Source organism: Saccostrea cucullata, unplaced genomic scaffold (assembly GCF_032062105.1).
Source record: "Saccostrea cucullata isolate Sc308-1 unplaced genomic scaffold, CSIRO_AGI_Scuc_v1 ctg952, whole genome shotgun sequence".
Lineage (NCBI taxonomy): Eukaryota > Metazoa > Mollusca > Bivalvia > Ostreida > Ostreidae > Saccostrea > Saccostrea cuccullata.
In genome coordinates this window covers 104,740-124,214 of record NW_026919591.1, presented here as the reverse complement: position 1 = coordinate 124,214, position 19,475 = coordinate 104,740, and the positions used below count along the sequence as shown (strand labels likewise).

The window sequence follows — 19,475 nt, the reverse complement described above, 5'->3', positions numbered from 1 at the left end:
AACAACGGCTAGTACAGCTGTAATATGATTATACGTTATATTTGCCGCTTTGCCGCTTATACCGCTTTCTTAACAATGTTTTCTTGTTCTTAAAAGACAATATTATGACAAAAATGTGAATGTGTTAAATATTATTTCATTGTTACAAATGTGTTAATTTTGATTCATTTTACCAGCTGCAGACTAGAAAGGTCAGTGTAACACTTAACAATTCAAATTTCTAAAACGATTTTAAAGTTTTAGAATGTTAATATATTACCGTATAATCCTTATTTACCGCCCCTGCCCCTATAAGCGCCCCCTTAGGTATTTTTTAATTGTCAGGAAATAAGGGCCCCCTGTACAATTATTAAAATCAACTAGAATCGTATCAAAAAATTGGATAAAGTGAAAATAAAACTTGTCTATTATCCAATTTCTCAGTGGAAAATGAATATTTTAGCAAAATTTGGGTGGATTATCCTCACTTTAAGAAAAGCTATAAACAATTTTAGTGGTTCTTTGTATTTATTTGTTTTATTTAAAGATATTTTAAGTTAAAATATGACATTAAATATCATAAAGAGAATACAACAATAACCGCCCCCTTTTCACAATTTTCTAAGCGCCAAGAGCGCGGTTAATAGGGATTATTAGGTAATATTTGTGTATATATTTTTCATATATTTTTCATATATTTTGTTAAAAGTGACATATAGGTCCGATGGGCCGGGTGTTTGGATATTAATTGTATTAAATGTTTTTCATTGTACTGTATAACACATGTCACTATAATAAACAATTTACTTACTTACTTACTTACTTATACGGTAGTTCAAATTCCTAACTTTCAAAAACTCAAACTGATTTGATACAATCTGCATATTGAAATTTAATATATTAGTTCAAAAAATCTAAATTTTCAAATAGGTTTTAGAAATTTTAGATTTAAGATTTTTTTCCTTAAATTTTCAAAATTCAAATTCAAACGATTAATGGAATTTAAACGTTTGAGTTTTTAGTGTACCGTTTCTTCAGAAAGTTTCAACAATCTATTCTTCGATAATATTTTTCATCTTTTGATTTTTTTGAAATTAGCCTCAAACTTCTAAAATCCAACTTTTAAATGTTTAAGATTTTTAGAAATTTGGAATTTTTATTCACATGTTCTAATTTCTAATAACTTAACACTATATGTTTTTAGAATTTTACTTTAAATATCCAAAATTTAAAACAGGTATGGAATTTGATATTTTGGATATTTGAAGTAAACTTCTAAAAACTCAAAATGTACAAAAGAGATTTGGTTATTTAAAAGTTGAGTTTTTAAATCAAAATTCTAAATTTCTAAAAATCAAAAGCGTTTGAAAGTTGGAAGTTTGAAGTAACTTTTAAAAAAAAATCAAAAGACGAAAATGTTATGTCGAATTTTAGATTGTTGAGCATAAACTTTCGAACAAACGGTAGATTAAAAACTCAAAAGTTTAAAATACAAAATTTGTCTTTGGTAAAAAATTTGAATTTTGAATATTTCAGGTAAAAATCTAAAAACTCAAAATGTTAAACCTGTTTGGAAATTTGAAAGTTTAGGTTTTCTTAAATATTAAATTCCAATAAACGAAATCAGTTTGAGATTTTGAAATTTAGACATTTGAACTATATTATAAATATTCTAAAACTCTAAATCCTTTTAGAAATTTTTATCGTAATGTGTTAAACGGACCTAGAAATCTTATGTTTATGCTATTCTGATTAAATCTTTTAATGTAAATAGAAGACCAATTCTGACATATATCATTAACTTAATTTATGCTCTAATCAACATTATTTTTCGTTGTTGTTGTATTTTGGACGTTTTTAAGTGCTGATTTTTATCATAGAAATTTTTGCATTTAATTGTATATAAATCGTATACTAAAGTATGAAATGTAATTTAATATACCGTGTAAGTGGAAATTTTTAGCAAGACGCAAATTTAGCGATTTCTCCTAAATGGTATTTTATTTTTGGGGAGATGTAATTTAAGCGACTTGTAAATGATCACTTAAAAAGCTATTACAAATTAAAAAAAAAAGATTCATTTTTAGCGATATCTAATTTTAGCGATTCCAGCACCATCGCTAATAATTCAAAAATTAAATCAGTGCTAAATATTCTACTTATGCGAAAACTAGCAAATAAAGGAATTTAAAAAAAAATAATATAAATACGTATGCTATTTTCTTTGCCTCTTTTGACAGAAGCTTTCTATATATGTATCGAATCTATCGAGGTAAATGAAAACATATTTTCCAAAAATGAATAAAGGAATAACAATGAATCTGAAAAGTGGATGTTAGTTTACTTGTCTCATTAATCAGAGATGAGACGCTGTACTTTTTCCCAACAAAACACTTTATATTTTTTTTCAAAGACTAAGCATAATTAAAAAGAAATTCATGAGGTCTATGCGTTTTCGTTTTGATTTACCGGGTATTTCCAGGGAATTTGCGGCATATTTTATGATTGTAAAAAAAAATTTGAAAAGGAATATGGTAAAAATTATATAATATACTGGTATCATACAGAAATGCCACCGCAATATGCTAACAAACTCATATTTTTCTTCTAAGCATTTCTTTCAAATAATGAATAAATTGAATTAAAGTGCCATTATTTAAAAAGACTCAGCAGAATACATTGAAGCGCATAGCGTACAATGTCTATAGGCTTTTAAGGATGTATTGCTGCTGAGCTCGATATTATTTGGCATGTCTTAAACTTTATAAAATTTGGCAATTTTTATTAGTGTGTTCATTATTTGAAATAAAGAAGAAAAGCATATTTTGAGATCCAAGGCATTGAAAAGATTGCAGCAGGACCAGACTTCTGCTTTGAATTTAATTGGCATAGTAAATAAATCGAAAGTTTCTTTTTTTTAAAAACTCTTCTTAATATATAAGAGGACTACCGAAATTACAAAAAGTCAAAATTAAAAAAAAATAAAGGTTTAGTGAGCCAAAACTTTATGCACATGTAAATGGATAAAACCAAAGGAGTTCTCTATAAATGGCTTACACATCAGCAGAATCATCGATCTACATCCTTAAGAAAAAATAGCAGTGTGTTTCCTTACTTTCAGGTTAATGTAATCAACAACAGAATTCACAGCAACTACTATGGTTATAACATGAGTTATAGTTTACATTAAATCAATAATTGCCAAAAGTGTTTAATTAGCCAAATGAATTATACTTAAAAATGCAACTACAAAATATTTTGATTTTATCTTTATTTTACGTTATCTTACATGATAAAAATACGTATTACCAAATGTATACAATCTTATTCAAATTCATTCTATGAAATTTTCTCAATACAAATTAACTTGCTCCAAAAGTTTAAATAAACAGTTAATAGAATTAATTATCCGCTTTGTAAGAGTATAAGGTGATTTGAAATTTTGCAGCGCTGCATAAAATATTTTCTACCTTTAATGTTATGCCTTTTCAATAGAGTTATCATGTCAAATGAATTTTTTCTCTGGTGTATCAAACAATTTTACATAATGTCTTTAAGATTCAGAGTAAAATATAAAATTAATAGGTCATATTCAAATGATTCCCTCTATTAATTGACGCACGTAATTTAAAAAAAAAAAGCCCATCGAGCCCTAACGTCTTTGTGTATAATATTCTGATAGTAGCTAGAGATAAGAAATTGAATCAATGCATACACATGTACAAAGTCTTATCAGTTGGTAAATCAAAATGGCGACTACTGTCCAAACAATAGCGGGACTGTCCCTCCTGATTCATACCGTGTTGTTTACGTCTCTGAACCTGTATCTCTACTTCCGGTCCCTGTCTCTCAGTCAGGAATATCAGCAGGAGACTGAGGTCCTAGATCTACTGATAGACAACTGTGAAACACGTAACAAGGAATGGAGTCTGGTCTGTAGAGAAATATATATTTGTTTATTTAAATATTTATTTACTTACTAGCATTTATTTATTTATTGTTCGTTTGTTTATCAATTATTTTTATTTAGTTGATTTACATTGTATTTTATTAACCCGTCTTGATAAATTTATTTGTATGTCAAAAATTTAGACTTAACTGCATAATGCTGAACTATAATCTTATATGTTCATAATACATATATCGTTAATCTAATTATTTTTAAGGATCAAATCCACGATCTCCAAACTTTATATTCCACAAAAGAGGATGTACACATCAAAACCCAAAAAAGACAATTGTCTCCCCTAGAAATGATGATGGCAGACCTCCTTAAAGCTCAGGTACTATGATGAATTACTTCGAAGATTAGAATCTGTAAGAACATAGAACGAGAAACTGAAAATATATTTATATTCCTAATCTTCATGATAATGTAAATTTCGATTATGTTGATAATACATTTTCTAATATAGTATTACTCATTTATAGGAAAAAGTTTTGGAGCAACACTGCATCAATAACACCAGGCTATGTGTGCACGGTATGCATATTTTGCATCAAGTTATTGAAGAGGCTCTCTCTCTCTCTCTCTCTCTCTCTCTTGACTTCCTTCGTTATAAGAAATATTAATAAATTCCAGGTGCAAAAGGAGACATTGGACTCTTTGGATTAAAAGGTGAGTATATAGAAATGAAAACCTGTTGAAAACACATATTTTTCATTTAAATTCATTAATTCATATTCTGTTCATGTTTTATTCTGAAATACCATACTGAAAACATCAATTCAATTCTTTATTTCAAATTCTGTTGTTTACATACTCCTTCCTTCTTTATTCATTTTTCGCGTTTTCCCTGAAATTGCACGCTTAGAAATTGTAAGCTTCGTTATAAGAACATTATTTAACAAACCAAAATAAAACTATAGGTACCCCCGGGGAGAAGGGAGACCCTGGACAACAACCACAAAGAGGCCCGCCAGGTATATCCGGACGTAAAGGGGAATCCGGAATAAAAGGCGGAAAAGGAGCCGAAGGCCCCATGGGCAATATTGGAAAGCTTGGCGAAAACGGTGATACTGGTTTAAAGGTAAAAAAAAAAACCTTAATGTTTTCTTTTCTTTTAAAAACACGGAAAGCTTCAAATGTAAACTTTCTTTTTTAAGAAATATATGAATATTTTGATATAATTCATTTTAATGACGTCTTGTTTTATTTCCTTTTATTTTAGGGTCCAAAAGGAAACAAAGGTGATACAGGAGTTAAAGGCTCCAGTGGAGATCCGGGTACTTCCGGTGCAAAGGGCGATTTAGGACCATTCGGACTTCCGGGTGCTCAGGGAGACCCAGGGACATCCGGAGAGAAGGGCGATATTGGAAATAAGGGTAAGCTGTGGATTTTGTTTTTTGTAAATATTTATCAGATAATATTCAGATAATTTTTCGGAAACATTATGCTGACTTGCAACAGTGTGCTTCTTAGCGAATAAAAAGACAGATTTTCTAATTATTATTGTTAAAGTCGTATGTTTGATCGTATGCTAATGTATATATTTTTGTTATTATGTAGGATCCCAAGGGCTTCCAGGTGATAATGGTGACATCGGTCCTAAAGGAAATTCAGGAAAAGGACTTAATCCAAAGTGTCTTTGTAAAGGTTTGTATCTACAATGCAAACAAAACAACGACTTACAATGTACATGTATATTAGAACCTTGCAACAGCTCTTGGCTTCGAAGAAAGAATTAATTTTGTTCTCTTACAGCTCCAAAGCAAACGAGTAACCTAATTCAGAGCAGAATTCTGGACAGAATTATGATGGCGTGTCCGATAGGCAATGGTACATTGGTCAATGTTACATGGTCGAAAGAAGGGTCTTCACAAGTTCCGGAGAGAATGGTCCAAAATGGAAACGATCTCCTTGTACCGGAAGTGTATCCAGGGGACGCTGGGAAATACAGGTTAGAATTTTTTCGTACTTGAAATATGTTTTTCCCGATATATTCAGAGGTATTTTTCTATGTATGAATAAAAAATTGTGTATTGATATTTAGGTGCAGTGCGCAGGTATTAGATTCCAATGGTACTACTGTAACAGTGCAGAGTAATTTCGAAATTAAAACACCAACAGGTGAGTACTAATTTGATTTTGGTTTTGAATTTCCATTGTTTGAACAAATTAGAATGAATTATCCGAAATCATATTATTGAAATTAAAGAGTTTATTATTTTCCTTGTTTTTATTTTTATTTGTTGCTGGCTTTTTCTTTTTCTGCATTATAAATGATAAGATGGACTGCTTCTATGCAAAGGCCGATAACTCGAAGATTACTTTTATATATAAAGTCAATTTTAAAAAAAAGATTTAATTATCTCCTTCAGAGTGATTTGTATCAGTTTTCCTTGTATGATAATTTAGCTGTTTTCTTTTTTCTCTCTCTCCATTTTTTTTTTAGAAATAATTTGGTTTCTACTGGCTGAGGGTCTTCCTCTCCTACATTATTTATATGCAGTTTCTTTACAGGTGTGGACAGCCATGACTGTGATTTTGAGAAAGATCTCTGTACATGGACACAGAGCAAGGGAGATAACTTTGACCTATTACGTCATCAAGGATCTACCATAACAGCCGTGACAGGTCCCGCCTCCGACCACACGATAGGGGGAAGTAAGTCTTGGCGTATAGATGATATACAAAGTTATCTTCCTTTGCAAATAGTACATGTATCATTAAAGAACATGTCAGCACGATGAAATGACAAAAGCAGACTTTAAAGTTTACTTCATTAAATTATTCTTACGTATTTGTAAAATTTAAGTCATTCAAAACGTTGACTTCAATTAAACTAGAATATTTGATTTCAATACCAGACCCTGGTGGATATTATTTATTCCTGGAGTCATCTGACCAACGAAAAGGAGACAAGGCCGTTCTGGTATCCTCGGACTTTTTCAATACCCAGCCTCAGTGTTTGACGTTTTGGTACCACATGTTTGGCAGGGATACAGCGTCTTTGAGAGTCATTCTGGTAAGAAACATGCAAGTACAGCAGTAAAAAAACATTGTACACTTTTTTTTTCTAAACAAATAATAAACCCTTTTCCTATACCATATTTTGCCTAAAAGTTAGGCTGCCACCATATTGTATGGAAACATTCCAATATCCCATCATTATTAAATCAAGTTCATTTTGTTATTCTGGTTACTGAGGTAAAGATAACACTATTTTTCCTATGAATAAACGTTTGTTAAAGCCTCTAATAATTCATAATTTTAAGATTGTCAATATTTTCCCCCATATATCTCTTGCATTCATGTTTAAAATTGGTTGCTCAAAAAGGTAAATTCACTACTGTGTCCTACAAGATGGCGACCAAGGGGGAATAACCCCTCGGCAACATATGTCAAGGGACTATTCCTCTCTTAGTTTTATATTTCGTGTCTTATCTTGCAATTTTTACAGTAATATTATAGTTCTATAGTCTATATAATGTCGAATGTTATTCAAAACTAAATTTGAAAATTTATGCAATATTGATTTTATCTTTATTTTATTTTATTTTCAAATTTCTATATATAGCAAGGAAGTTCTAACAGCACGATTTGGACAAAATCTGGAGATCAAGGAAACAGCTGGCAAAGAGCAGTTATCGAAATTCCTACGTCAGTAAAACGTCATCAGGTACTGCTGGAGGTCACAGAGGGCGCTAGTTACCATGGTGATATTGCTATCGATGACATCATTGTCTTAGATGGACCTTGCAATACGTATGTTCCATTTTCTAAAAAAAAGTTCTAAAGAAGCAGAAAAGACAAATTTCATTTGGGTGAAATATTTCTAATAAAATGAGAGTATTTTAGCCCGTTATGGCTCATTGAACATCAAACTATTACTCTTTTCATCTTAATTTTTATATACATTTTCAACTCACGAATACATATATAATTCGGGCTCTGTATTATCTTGGTATGTAATTAAAAGTCCGAAAAAATGATGTAATTGAAGATCACATCCTGTGAAAAATTCCACTCTTACAACATGTTGGACCCCTGACATTATGAGGATGAGAAAATTAATTTTATTTATTATTTTTCAGATTCAACAAAACACCACAATGAAGTGACCTTGACATTCGAGAACATTTTTTGAATTTACATATATGTACATGTACTTTAAATAAATCTGATTTTTCATTCTGATGTTTTTTTTTTATTTTTAAATTAAATGATAAAAATAGTTTATCTTTTCATCATCTTAAGTTTTCAATGAGTACAACATTGAAATTTTGCAATTCATGAAAGAGAGAATTATACGAGTTATTTTACCAATTCCAAACGCCATTGTGTTGGCATTGACATGTGAAGTAAATGACCCTCCATCAGTTTGTTTTAATGGTACATAAATCAGTTTTACTGCGTGGCACAGTAGTTAGAGCGTCTGCTCTAGGGTCACAAAGTAAGGAGTCAATCCTTATGTCTGGGGTTTGAATCCCACTGTGGGACGTACAGACCGGTCCTTCGGATGAGACCATATTAATCGAGGTTCTGTGTCGCAGTAGGTGTTGGTGCGAACAACATCCCTCCCTGCGTGACGAGTATAGGACAAATTTTGTAGCTCTTCACAAGTGGTGGCGTCTCCATATAAGTGAAAAATTCTTGAGTGGGACGTTAAACAACATATAATCAATCGATCCCCCATTCTAGGGAGAGGGAGATGAGCCCTTTCCAGAAAATATCAGATTTTTTAAAAATCGGACAGGGCTACATTATTGCAGCTACAAAACATAATTTACATTTTATTATACTAATATCATATGCAGGCACTGCAAATGGAGTGTAGATTAAAGGTTGTACAAATTATGTCTCCAGACTTGATATATTTTGTTCCCCTCCAAAAGTGGGCGTGTTTCGTTCTGTCTGTCCGTCCGTCGTTAGTTCTGTCTGTGCGCAATGCTTTCGTTTCCACGCGATATCTAGAGAACCCTTTGAGCTTTCGCAATGAAATTTTACACAATAACTCTCCATGGCCTAAGAAAGATCTCTATTGATTTTGAAATCAAAAGGTTAAAGGTTATAAATTTCTGTTTTAACATTTTTGTTTCTATCCAATATCTCGAGAAACCGTTAAGTTTTTGTAATGATATTTTATATCACAACTTCTTATGGCATAGAGAAGACCCCTTCTTTTTTTGAAGTCAAAGGTCAAGGTTGTAAATTCATACACTTTTTTGTGTGTAAAACTCATCTGGGGGCAATTGAATAATATACCATGATGAAAACTAACTATGCCTCCATCCTGTCCATCCCTCTGTTCGGTTATATTTCTGTCTGTCTTTAACACTTTCATCTCCAAGCGGTATCCCAAGAAACTTTCAACTTTGCAATTAAATTCTACATGACAAAACTCCCTATGGCCAAAAAAAGACACCTATTGGTTTTGAAGCAAAAAGGTGAATTAGAGGCTTATCTGGACACACTAAGTTTCTTGTGAAATTTTGTAATGTGATGTAAACATGTATACGATATGTATTTATCCTGTTGTTTGCATTTAATTCCTCGCTATATCAAGTTAGTCGATGGGGAAAGATTCTCGCTTAGAAAGCAGAAGGTCCACGGTTTAAATGCCAATTGAGCCTTTTTCTTTTTTGTTTCCCGCTTTAACTGAAAGTGGGGGGATATTAATTTGGGTCTGTTTGTCCATCCGTCCGTATTTCTGTCTGTTTGTAACTCTTTCTTTTCCGCACGATATCTCGGAAACCCTTTGGGCTTTCGCAATAAAATTTTGCACAGCAACCCCCTATGCCCAAAAAAAAGAAACCCATTGATTGGGGTCAAAAGGTCAAAGGTCAAGGTCATTAATTAATAAAATTTTATCTCGTTTTTGCTCGATATCTTGAGAATCCTTTGAGCATTTGTAATGAAATTTTACTTAACAACTCCATGTCACTGTGGCCTAAGGCAGACCCCTATTGATTTCAAGGTCATAATTTATAATTTCCGTCTGAGTGTAACGCTGTCGTTTCCGGGGCTACATTGTATATGTCAAGAACCATTTGAGCTTTTGCAATGGAATTTTATGAAATCTTGTACCATAACTCTCTAGGGCCTCTCTCACCCCTCTCAAAGTGTCCCGCCAGGGTTTTTTTTTTATTATTACAATTTATATTGTATTAAAAGTCGCTTCAGCACAGGAGCATGAAGAGTTATTACGTATATTTTAGGTTGTCGGCGGACTTGATACTGTATTCTTATTACATCTATTAGATTGATTGATTGATTTATTATTGTTTAACGTCCCTCTCGAGAAATTTCCTATCCTTTATATCCATATCTGTATTTTTATTTGCTTTAATAAACGTATAAATTTAATAAATCTACAAATTTAGGGGAATCCGAACCCAAAGTATTTCACTGAATATCATGTTACATATGCGCAAATAAAATACAAATAGTACAGATTTATCCCAGTTATAGGAAACCATATAGCTAGGCTATAAGGCCTAGAAAAAAAATATGTTTGTTTCCGCTTTCCCGACCGACCCTAATTTATAGTGCCGACCCTAAAAATTTTTTAATGCTTTTTTCCCATGAAGTGCAAGATTTCACCCGGGGAATTATAGTCTCAAACTTTGCAAGCTTTTCAAGACAGAAATAAGTTTGGGTCACCTTTCTATTATAAGTTTAAGTCACAGAAATGCTTGAAAACACTATTTCTTTTGTCATTATGTTACTTCTATACACATTTTGATTAAAGAAGCAAAAAAAAATTTTCAAAAAAAAAAAAAATTGCCTACCTACCTACCCTATATTTTTTCAGCCTGAAAGCGGAAACAAACATATTTTTTTTCTTGGCCTAATGATATCGATGTTCTCTCTCTCCCTCCCTCTCCCTCTCTCTCTCTTGCTCTCTCTCTCCCAGTTCCTCTCCCTATCTCTCCCAATTCACTCTCTCTCCCCACTCTTTCTCTCCAACTCCCTCTCTCTCCCCACTCTCCCCACTCTCCTCTCTCTCTCTCTCTCTCTCTCTCTCTCTCTCTCTCTCTCTCTCTCTCTCTCTCTCTCTCTCTCTAGACGCATACCTACTATGTTGGGACATTGAACCGATTACCGTATTATAGGGACATTGACTTCTAAAGTATATGGGATACTATCTCTCTCGGAAATGGCAACTTTATGTCGTCAGAAATAAAGTGCTCACTCCTGTTTGTCCCCAATCCAAGCAAAAGAGAGAATTCTAAGTGAGGACGTCCTCACAAAATATTTTTGAGAGATTATTATTTCGCTAGATTAGTGCGATTAACAATATCTAAGAAAATACTATTTTGTGAAAATTTAGACACGTAAAGGATTATTTTTGGGCTGTCTGTAAAGCCTTAAGTGGATCCAGGCGAACCCTTTTTTGGGTGTAGATATATAGCAAAGCCCTGCATGCCGCCCCCCCCCCCCCAACTTTTTACCTTTAAGCAAAAAACAAATTCGGTGTATTTGCACGGGTGTTGTCGAAACCTGCTCAATGTGCAAGCAAATAAAGAAAAGAGGGCAAGCTATAGTTGGGGCCCACGAGTGGTTAATTTTTGACACCTCAATCTGCATGAGTATTTAATTTAATTAGCTAACGCTATATTTCATTTCTTTATTGGTACTGTTTATTTGACTCTTAAGTAAATGAATAAATTTGTTTTGTACAAAAAAATAATTGAGTTGAAGTTTTTAAATATGTCTTTTAAATAAATCACACAATTATAAACAAAGAAAAAATATGACACCAAAATGTGTTGGTGTTTATTCAAATATTTCCTTTCTAAATTTCAAAGAATTTTATTTCAGTATTTAATTTGGATTACAAAAATGATTTTTAATTACAAATGGAGATGGATGAATATTAATATTGCGTATAGAAAGATTATAGCTTCAGATATATCTAAAAGCATATTCAATTTGTGAATATATTAGATAAAGCAAAGTTCTAATTATTGAAATTTATGAGATTATGATAAAATAATTACACCCACTGAATATTATTTCCTTTATTTCATTTTCCACTAATCATTAATTCCCTAGCTTACTAACAACCAAAGAGACCATTTTATTGTTAAACAAAACTTTTCTGTGGAAAATTTTCTCGATAAAGTTTTTTTTTTAATCAAAAATTAATGTTTTATTCGTCACGTGGGAATCCAACCCTAGCAATAAAAAAATCTTTAGTATCAATTTTCGAGAGTACATATAGCACTACAAACGCTAACCACTAGACTACAATAGCCTTGATGAACAGTAGCATTTAAATCATGTTTGAGAAATCACCCTTGACTTAACGGACTTAAGTATTTTTCAAAAAAGATGCGGAAGTTATATCATAAAAGTATATTTCTATGGTATATAATAGTGGGTCCTTGGTCCATATTTTGGGTGACCAAATATGTAAATATTTATACAAATTTCGAGAAATAGTGCTATAGTATGAGAAAATGACTCTTTTTGCCCTCTTTAATAAGTGTGTATATAAAATTTCATAACTAAATAATTTTAATGTTTGTGAAAAATTTGCAAATTTTGGAGATTTTGCATAAAGTTTATTTTGATACATACATGTATTTGAGATTTAATTTTTCAACTTCATATTTAATTTTAACACAAAAGGTTTTTCGCTCGATTGTCATGTTCATTCATCTTTCATCATGCAGGGCCGTAGGAACCGGGGGAAGGTGGGGGAATGAGGGCCCTATCCCAATAAATTTTCTGATATATACACATGTATACAAAAAAATCCTATAATTTCCTGCTAGAAATGAATTGCTCTAAATCTAAAGCACACCCCATTAATTGTGTCAGACTTGAAAATTCATCTCTATAATTAAGCACTACTTTGATTTTTTTGAAAATATTTCATCATGAAACGAACTTTCTTAACACCCCTTATATAAAAACATGTCTTACATTATTTTTTATATAATTGCTTCCTACAGTCTTGTCACCTTAGTGAAAGATTTCTTATGAAACCCAAAACGTGTTTGTGTGTGTGTGTGTGTGGGGGGGGGGGGGGGGGGGGGGGGGGGTAACGCCCGATTTTAAATAGAATGCAATATCTGCTCAACTTTATGGTTTCTCCACGAAATATGATTTTTGCACGTCAACTTTTTCAAATAAGTATTTTTTCTCTAGCGCCTCCTTTAAAAAAACGATGCTGCGTCTCCGCTCTTCAAATCATGAAATATTTTTGATTTAAAAGAATAATGAACTATCTGTTAGCTTGTTGTAAAATTCTATAAAAGATATGCTGAAAATAGCATTTTCCCTTATTATATAGTATTTCTGCAGTTTTTCACTTGTTACACATATTTCTTACACCTGCAAATCTACATGGTTTCCTTCCTGAAGTTAATTATTAATCAATAGTTGTTAATAATTTTCTTATCAGGTGATATTGAATAACTAAAGGAATATTCAGCAACCTTTTGTTACATTAGTGACCATCAAATTTCTTTTCTTCAAAAGTATGTCAAGGCTGTCCAAAGTTAATTCTATGTTTAACATCACATGCCTTACCAGATTTTGGAAAAAAATATTACAATTTTGGGAAAAACCTAATCGTTATATTTTAAAGTTTCTATTCCAGTGTGCCTTTCACTTTTAGCAAATTTAGCCAATAAAATTGCATTCCATGGGATAAAACAAATTTTTGACTTCGAATATTTATGATGTACGAGTTATTATTTAAACTGATAGTTTAACTAAAAATAATGATTTAAACAGTAAGCTAAGATGAAACACGAATGTTCTCAGTATTCCGCCGAATCCGATTCATGTAAACAGGAACATAATCATTTGTTTGATATTTTTCTTTAATTAAAACCCCGCTCCGAAGAAGAGGGGTATGTTTTACCCTTCTGTGTATGTCTGTCTCTGTGTGTGTGTTTCGCTGTCTATTCGTCCGTAAGAAATTTTTCGTCAGTTTTCTCAGCAATTTCTCATCACATTGGCTTAAAATTGACCAATTTCGCACTCTTTGTTGAGGCATGCCATATGGTGGGATTCATTTTAGTAGGAATCCGATGTCAACTTCCTGTTTATCCTTGCGTCTCTCCCTACTATTCCTGACAAATTTTTGTCACACTTTCTAAAGCAACTACTGATTGCAGATGAAATTATAGCACACTATTTGTTTATGCAGGCCATATAGTGGAATTCATTTTTGAATCCGATATCAATATCTTGTGTATCTGTACGTCTTTCTGTAAATATTTAACAAATAATCGTAATAAGTTTTCTCAGCAAGTACTCATTGCAAATGCTTGAAATTTTAGCAAACTCTTTGTTAAACCTTCCTGTTTATTCCTTGGCAGTCCGTAACTGAACTAGTGCTTTTTCATACCAGAGTGTATATTAACATCAAAGCTGTTGGCTTGGGTATTACTGGTTCACATACACCCCCCCCCCCAAGAACGTTTTAGGTGATTTTAATATTTAAGAAATTTTGGGGGAAAAACTGACTGTTTTAAAGAAGAAATACACAAACTATTGGTATGTGCCAACACATCCCCCCAGATATATATATCACACAGCATTGTGATGTGTCCTTAAAACTTTTTTCAATTAACAAGAGGCCCATGGGCCTTATAGGTCACCTGAGCATTATGCAACAACTTTCCAGTGATTAAATTTAATTCATCATAACAATTCACTTAGCAGTTGCTTAGTTTGTTTACTCAATACCCATACACAAGGTAGGGGAACAAAAAATGCATTTCAACTAATCAGTTATATTCAGCAATAATCAGTAGTGCCCCTACTACACATGAACCCCTGACCCTTAGGCCTTGATATTTGATTAATACCAAGGAGCAAATTTCAAACCATTCATTCATTTTCAGTATATAAGTACACACCCCCATATTACCCCTGACCCTGGGGCCTTGAAATTCACAATTCTGGAAGATTAGGGCCCTTGTAGATAATAACTATATAGGTAGTTCATCTGCTTAATACCCTAGAGCAGAGAAGAAAATTTTTAAAGATTTAATGAATTTTCACTTTATAATCTATAGAGCCCCGCCCTAACACCAAAACCCGACCCTGGGGCCATAAAATTCATAATTTTGGTAGAGGCACTCTTGCTCATCATAATTATGCACTTAGTTAGTTTATTTAATACCCAGGAGCAATGAAGAAGATTTTCAAAGAATTCCTGTATTTTCACTATATAATCAATAGAGCCCCACCCTAACACCAGAACCCCTGACCCTGGGGCCATAAAATTCACAATTTTGGTTGAGGCACTCTTGTTCATCATAACTATGCACTTAGTTAGTTTATTTAATACCCAGGAGCACAGAAGAAGATTTTGAAAGAATTCGTGTATTTTAACTACATAATCTATCGAGCCCCCCCCCCCCAGCACTAGAACCCCTGACCCTGGGGCCATAAAATTCACAATTTTGGTAGAGGCACTCTTGCTCATTATAACTATGCACTTAGTTTATTTAATACCCAGGTGCAGAGAAGATTTTCAAAGAATTCATGTATTTTCACTATATAATCAATAGAGCCCCCCCCCCTAATACCAGAACCCCTTATCCTGGGGCCATAAAATTCACAATTTTGGTAGAGGCACTCGTGCTCACCATAACTAGGCACTTAGTTAGCTTATTTAATACCCAGGAGCAGAGAAGAAGATTTTCAAAGAATTCATGTATTTTCAATATATAATCAATAGAGCCCCGCCCTAACACCAGAACCCCTGACCCTGGGGCCATAAAATTCACAATTTTGGTAGAGGCACTCTTGCTCATCATAATTATATACTTAGTTAGTTTATTTAATACCCAGGAGCAGAGAAGAAGATTTTCAAAGAATTCATGTATTTTCACTATATAATCAATAGAGCCCCACCCTAACACCAGAACCCCTGACCCTGGGGCCATAAAATTCACAATTTTGGTAGAGGCACTCTTGCTCATCATAACTATGTACTTAGTTAGTTTATTTAATACCCAGGAGCAGAGAAGAAGATTTTCAAAGAATTCATGTATTTTCACTATATAATCAATAGAGCCCCACCCTAACACCAGAACCCCTGACCCTGGGGCCATAAAATTCACAATTTTGGTAGAGGCACTCTTGCTCATCATAACTATGTACTTAGTTAGTTTATTTAATACCCAGGAGCAGAGAAGAAGATTTTCAAAGAAATAATGCATTTTCACTACCTACTTATTTAGCCCCGCCCTAGCACTAGAACCCCTGACCCCAGGGCCATGAATTTCACAATTTTGGTAGAGGACTCATTGCTGATTACAATCATGCAACCAGTTTGACTGCTTGATGCCCAGGAGTAAAGAAGAAGATTTTTAAAGATTGCATTAATTTTAGTGGTTTTGGCCCCACCCCTCAGGCCCCTGGGGGGCAGGGATCATGAAATTCACAATTTTTGTTCCCCTTCACCCATAGATGCTTTGTGGCAAATTTGGTTGAAATTGGTTCAGTGGTTGCAGAGAAGAAGCTGAAAATGTTCAAATGTTAACGCACAACGCACGACGCACGACGCACGACGACGGACGAAAACGGATAGCAATAGGTCACCTGAGTTTACTCAGGTGACCTAAAAATGCAATTTAGTAGGAAGCAATTTTATTATCCAAAGCAAAATGAAATTAGAATACAGTAAAACATGAATGAAAACATTTACAAACAAAAGTCACTGTCTTTAAGAGTTCCTTGCTTTAGGATGGCAAAAAATGGCTGAATACAACTTGGAAGAAGTACAAAGTAGGAAGCAGGTCATGCAATTTAGTTACCTCTCATGACATTTCATTGTACATCTATTCTTTTCTCATAAAAAATAATTCTATTTGACAAGATGACACAGTAACTTGTAAAAAAAAAATGCTGATTTTTACTATCTATACTAACTTGGGATGTTAACATATATATAACTAACCACGACTTTGCTATCTTGAAAAAATTCTAAAAAGAAACTTCCTATATATTCCTATATAATCACCCATTGTGGCCCAACCCTATCCATAGGGGTCATGATTTGACTAACTTGAATCCTCACTACCTGAAACCTAAATGGGAATGAAAATCATTAAAAAAGTATGTATAAAAAAATACCACAATATTAAAACCAGAAGTCTGATGAGACTGTAGCTCTACTGGTTTGTTCTTATAACAAAGGAAGCACTTAAACCTATTTAACAACAATGAATAAAATCATAAAACTTGGTTAAGTTGTGTGGCAAGACCAATTGTAATCAGACTAAAGCTGTTGGGGGTATAGTTTTTCGAAAAAAAAATCTAAGTTATGTCTATGTGTGCATTAAGTTATAATGGAATCAGACCAGAACTATAGGGGAAGAAGCATTTTAAAGGAATTTAACAGAAATTTTTATTTTTAATATCTATGGCTACAGTTTGTCAAAATCTAATGCACCAGAGTGAGTATCCAAGTGTAGTCTACTTGTGTGCCAAAATAGATCAAAATCAAACCACAACTGTAGGAGGAGAAACATTTCAAAGAAATTTCATAGAAGTTTCTATTTTTATTTACCATGGCAACACCATTCATCAGAATCAAAATCCAATGCACTTAAGAGTGTACCTTAGTGTTGTCTACTTGTTTGATATATTGAAATGAGACCAAGACTACAGTAACATTTTAAAGTAATTTTACTAAAAGTTTTAGTAACCATGGCAACATCATTTGTCAGAATTAAAAGATGGGCGGATAAGGCGGGCGAAGTGCCTATAGTGGGACAGATAAGAAATGAAAAATTGAATCTTAATTATATCTTAATTTTATTTGATATTTTATCTAATAATAAAATATATTTAATGTAAAATCTCTATAATTTACAAAAATCTCACAAAGACTGAAAATATTTAAACAATAAAATGCTTTCTTTGTTTGTTGTTACTGGAATGAACGGAAGCAGCTGTTGCAGAAAAAATACATAACCCGCGTAAGCGGGTTATGTAATTTTTTTCTGCAATAGCTGTGACCGTTCATTCCAGTAATAACAAACAAAGAAAGACATTTTATTGTTTATATTTATATCTGTTTAAATAATCAATTTATGCAGTGATGAACACAATGGGGTTTCTTAAGAAATAAAGGAGAAATATTCAGTGGATGTAAATATTGGCCTATGAAAAAGCATACACACACTAAAAAGAAGAAAAAAAATTAATTTCGCATACTTAAACAACATTTTTCAATATGAGTGGGTCTTCGCTCCGTTTTTTTGAAAGATGGTCCTAAAATTTTGCAATAGAATATACAATTTTTGGTTTACAAAAACATGGACAGAAGACCCACTATACCTTAAAACACTTTTATGTCAAAAAGTTCGCATCTTTCATTGAAATACTTCAAGTCTCTTAAAGACGTTCGATCCTGATATTTAAAGTCTTAAACTTTTTTGTCAAGTATATTTTTAGTTTCTACTCACATAGCTTAATTAAAAATCAAATTAAAATCTGGGGGGGTGGGTGGGTCAATATGCTTCTTTTGGCACTACAGTACATTAAGTATGACCTTTTTGCACTGAAATCTATGTCTTTATGAAAAATTACATTTTTCATGTTTTCCCTCTAATATTTTTATCCAAATTAAACATGGAACAAAATAAACTATAAGTATATTTAAAAAAATGACACTTTAAAATTTTGACAAAGAAAAAGTTTTAAATCAATTTTTTGACCTTTCTGCACTCACAAAATGGGATTTTTCTTGCATTAAAAATTTAATAAACAAAAAAATTATTTTAAAGTCTTAAACTTTTGCTGAATTTCAGAAGATAGGTCAAAGTTATCTTAAATATTCAGAAAAGAACATCAAAAGTGGGGGTATATGGTGTAAATTTTTAGATATTACAAAATTGTCAATTTTCTGTAAAAATTGGCTCAATTTTTCCCCGGACTTTCAGAATATATTTACTATATTTGTTATAATTCGTCGAAAGAATTCACAAGAAAAACTTAAATAGATATTTCAGAACACGCATAACACATTTCACTGCAAAAAATAGCTTTGTGTGCAACCAGCACGGAAAAATAGGAATCTAAAATCAACAGTACTAAAACTTAAAATCGATGCAGAATTTTAGAAATAAAGGTTTAGACCAAAATCGAATCAAAAGCACAGGATTGAACGTCTTTAAGTCAAGGGTCATATCACAAACATGATTTAAATGCCTAAAACCAACATGATCCATGTAGCATAGTGGTTAGCGCATTAGTCTCAATCTCAAAGCAGTGTCATTCTTTGGATTTTTATTGCTGGTGTTCGAATCCCATGAATAATATCTAATATTCTTATAGAAGAAAATATTTTTACGAGATTTTTTTCTCTCAGAGAAGGAATTTCTCTAATCATTTCATAAATTTCAATAATGAGAAGTTAATTTAAATACTCAATTCTTATAATAAATGTGATTTCTTTATATCTGACGCTATAGGCATTCTGCCCGCCTTATCCACCCATCTTCTTTAAGTTAAGTTTGTGTCTCAATATAGTCTGAAAATAGTTGCCTTACTGTATATGAAAACGAAAGAT

At 32.5% G+C, this 19,475-nt stretch overlaps 1 protein-coding gene across 2 annotated transcripts; it reads left to right on the top strand.

Annotated features, from left to right (window-relative positions):
* Positions 1-3,657: 3,657 nt before the first annotated feature.
* Positions 3,658-8,090, top strand: LOC134233928 (uncharacterized). Of its 2 annotated transcripts, XM_062715991.1 has the most exons (13): positions 3,658-3,911; positions 4,146-4,262; positions 4,411-4,462; positions 4,562-4,597; positions 4,849-5,009; positions 5,151-5,304; positions 5,489-5,575; positions 5,684-5,879; positions 5,973-6,049; positions 6,443-6,586; positions 6,790-6,947; positions 7,500-7,687; positions 8,017-8,090. In XM_062715991.1, exons 1-13 carry the CDS (start codon positions 3,729-3,731, stop codon positions 8,036-8,038), a joined length of 1,575 nt encoding a protein of 524 aa, XP_062571975.1. In that variant the 5' UTR covers positions 3,658-3,728; the 3' UTR covers positions 8,039-8,090. The 2 variants fall into 2 exon arrangements, with proteins under 2 accessions (XP_062571975.1, XP_062571982.1); XM_062715998.1 differs by lacking the exon at positions 4,562-4,597.
* The last annotated feature ends 11,385 nt before the right edge of the window (positions 8,091-19,475 follow it).

Bases quoted from the DNA above. Each gene is read 5' to 3' on its own strand.
- LOC134233928 (XM_062715991.1), top strand. From the start codon at position 3,729: ATGGCGACTACTGTCCAAACAATAGCGGGACTGTCCCTCCTGATTCAT. The intron at 4,463-4,561 runs GTATGCATATTT...AATAAATTCCAG, and splicing joins CACCAGGCTATGTGTGCACG to GTGCAAAAGGAGACATTGGA. The intron at 5,305-5,488 runs GTAAGCTGTGGA...GTTATTATGTAG, and splicing joins GGGCGATATTGGAAATAAGG to GATCCCAAGGGCTTCCAGGT.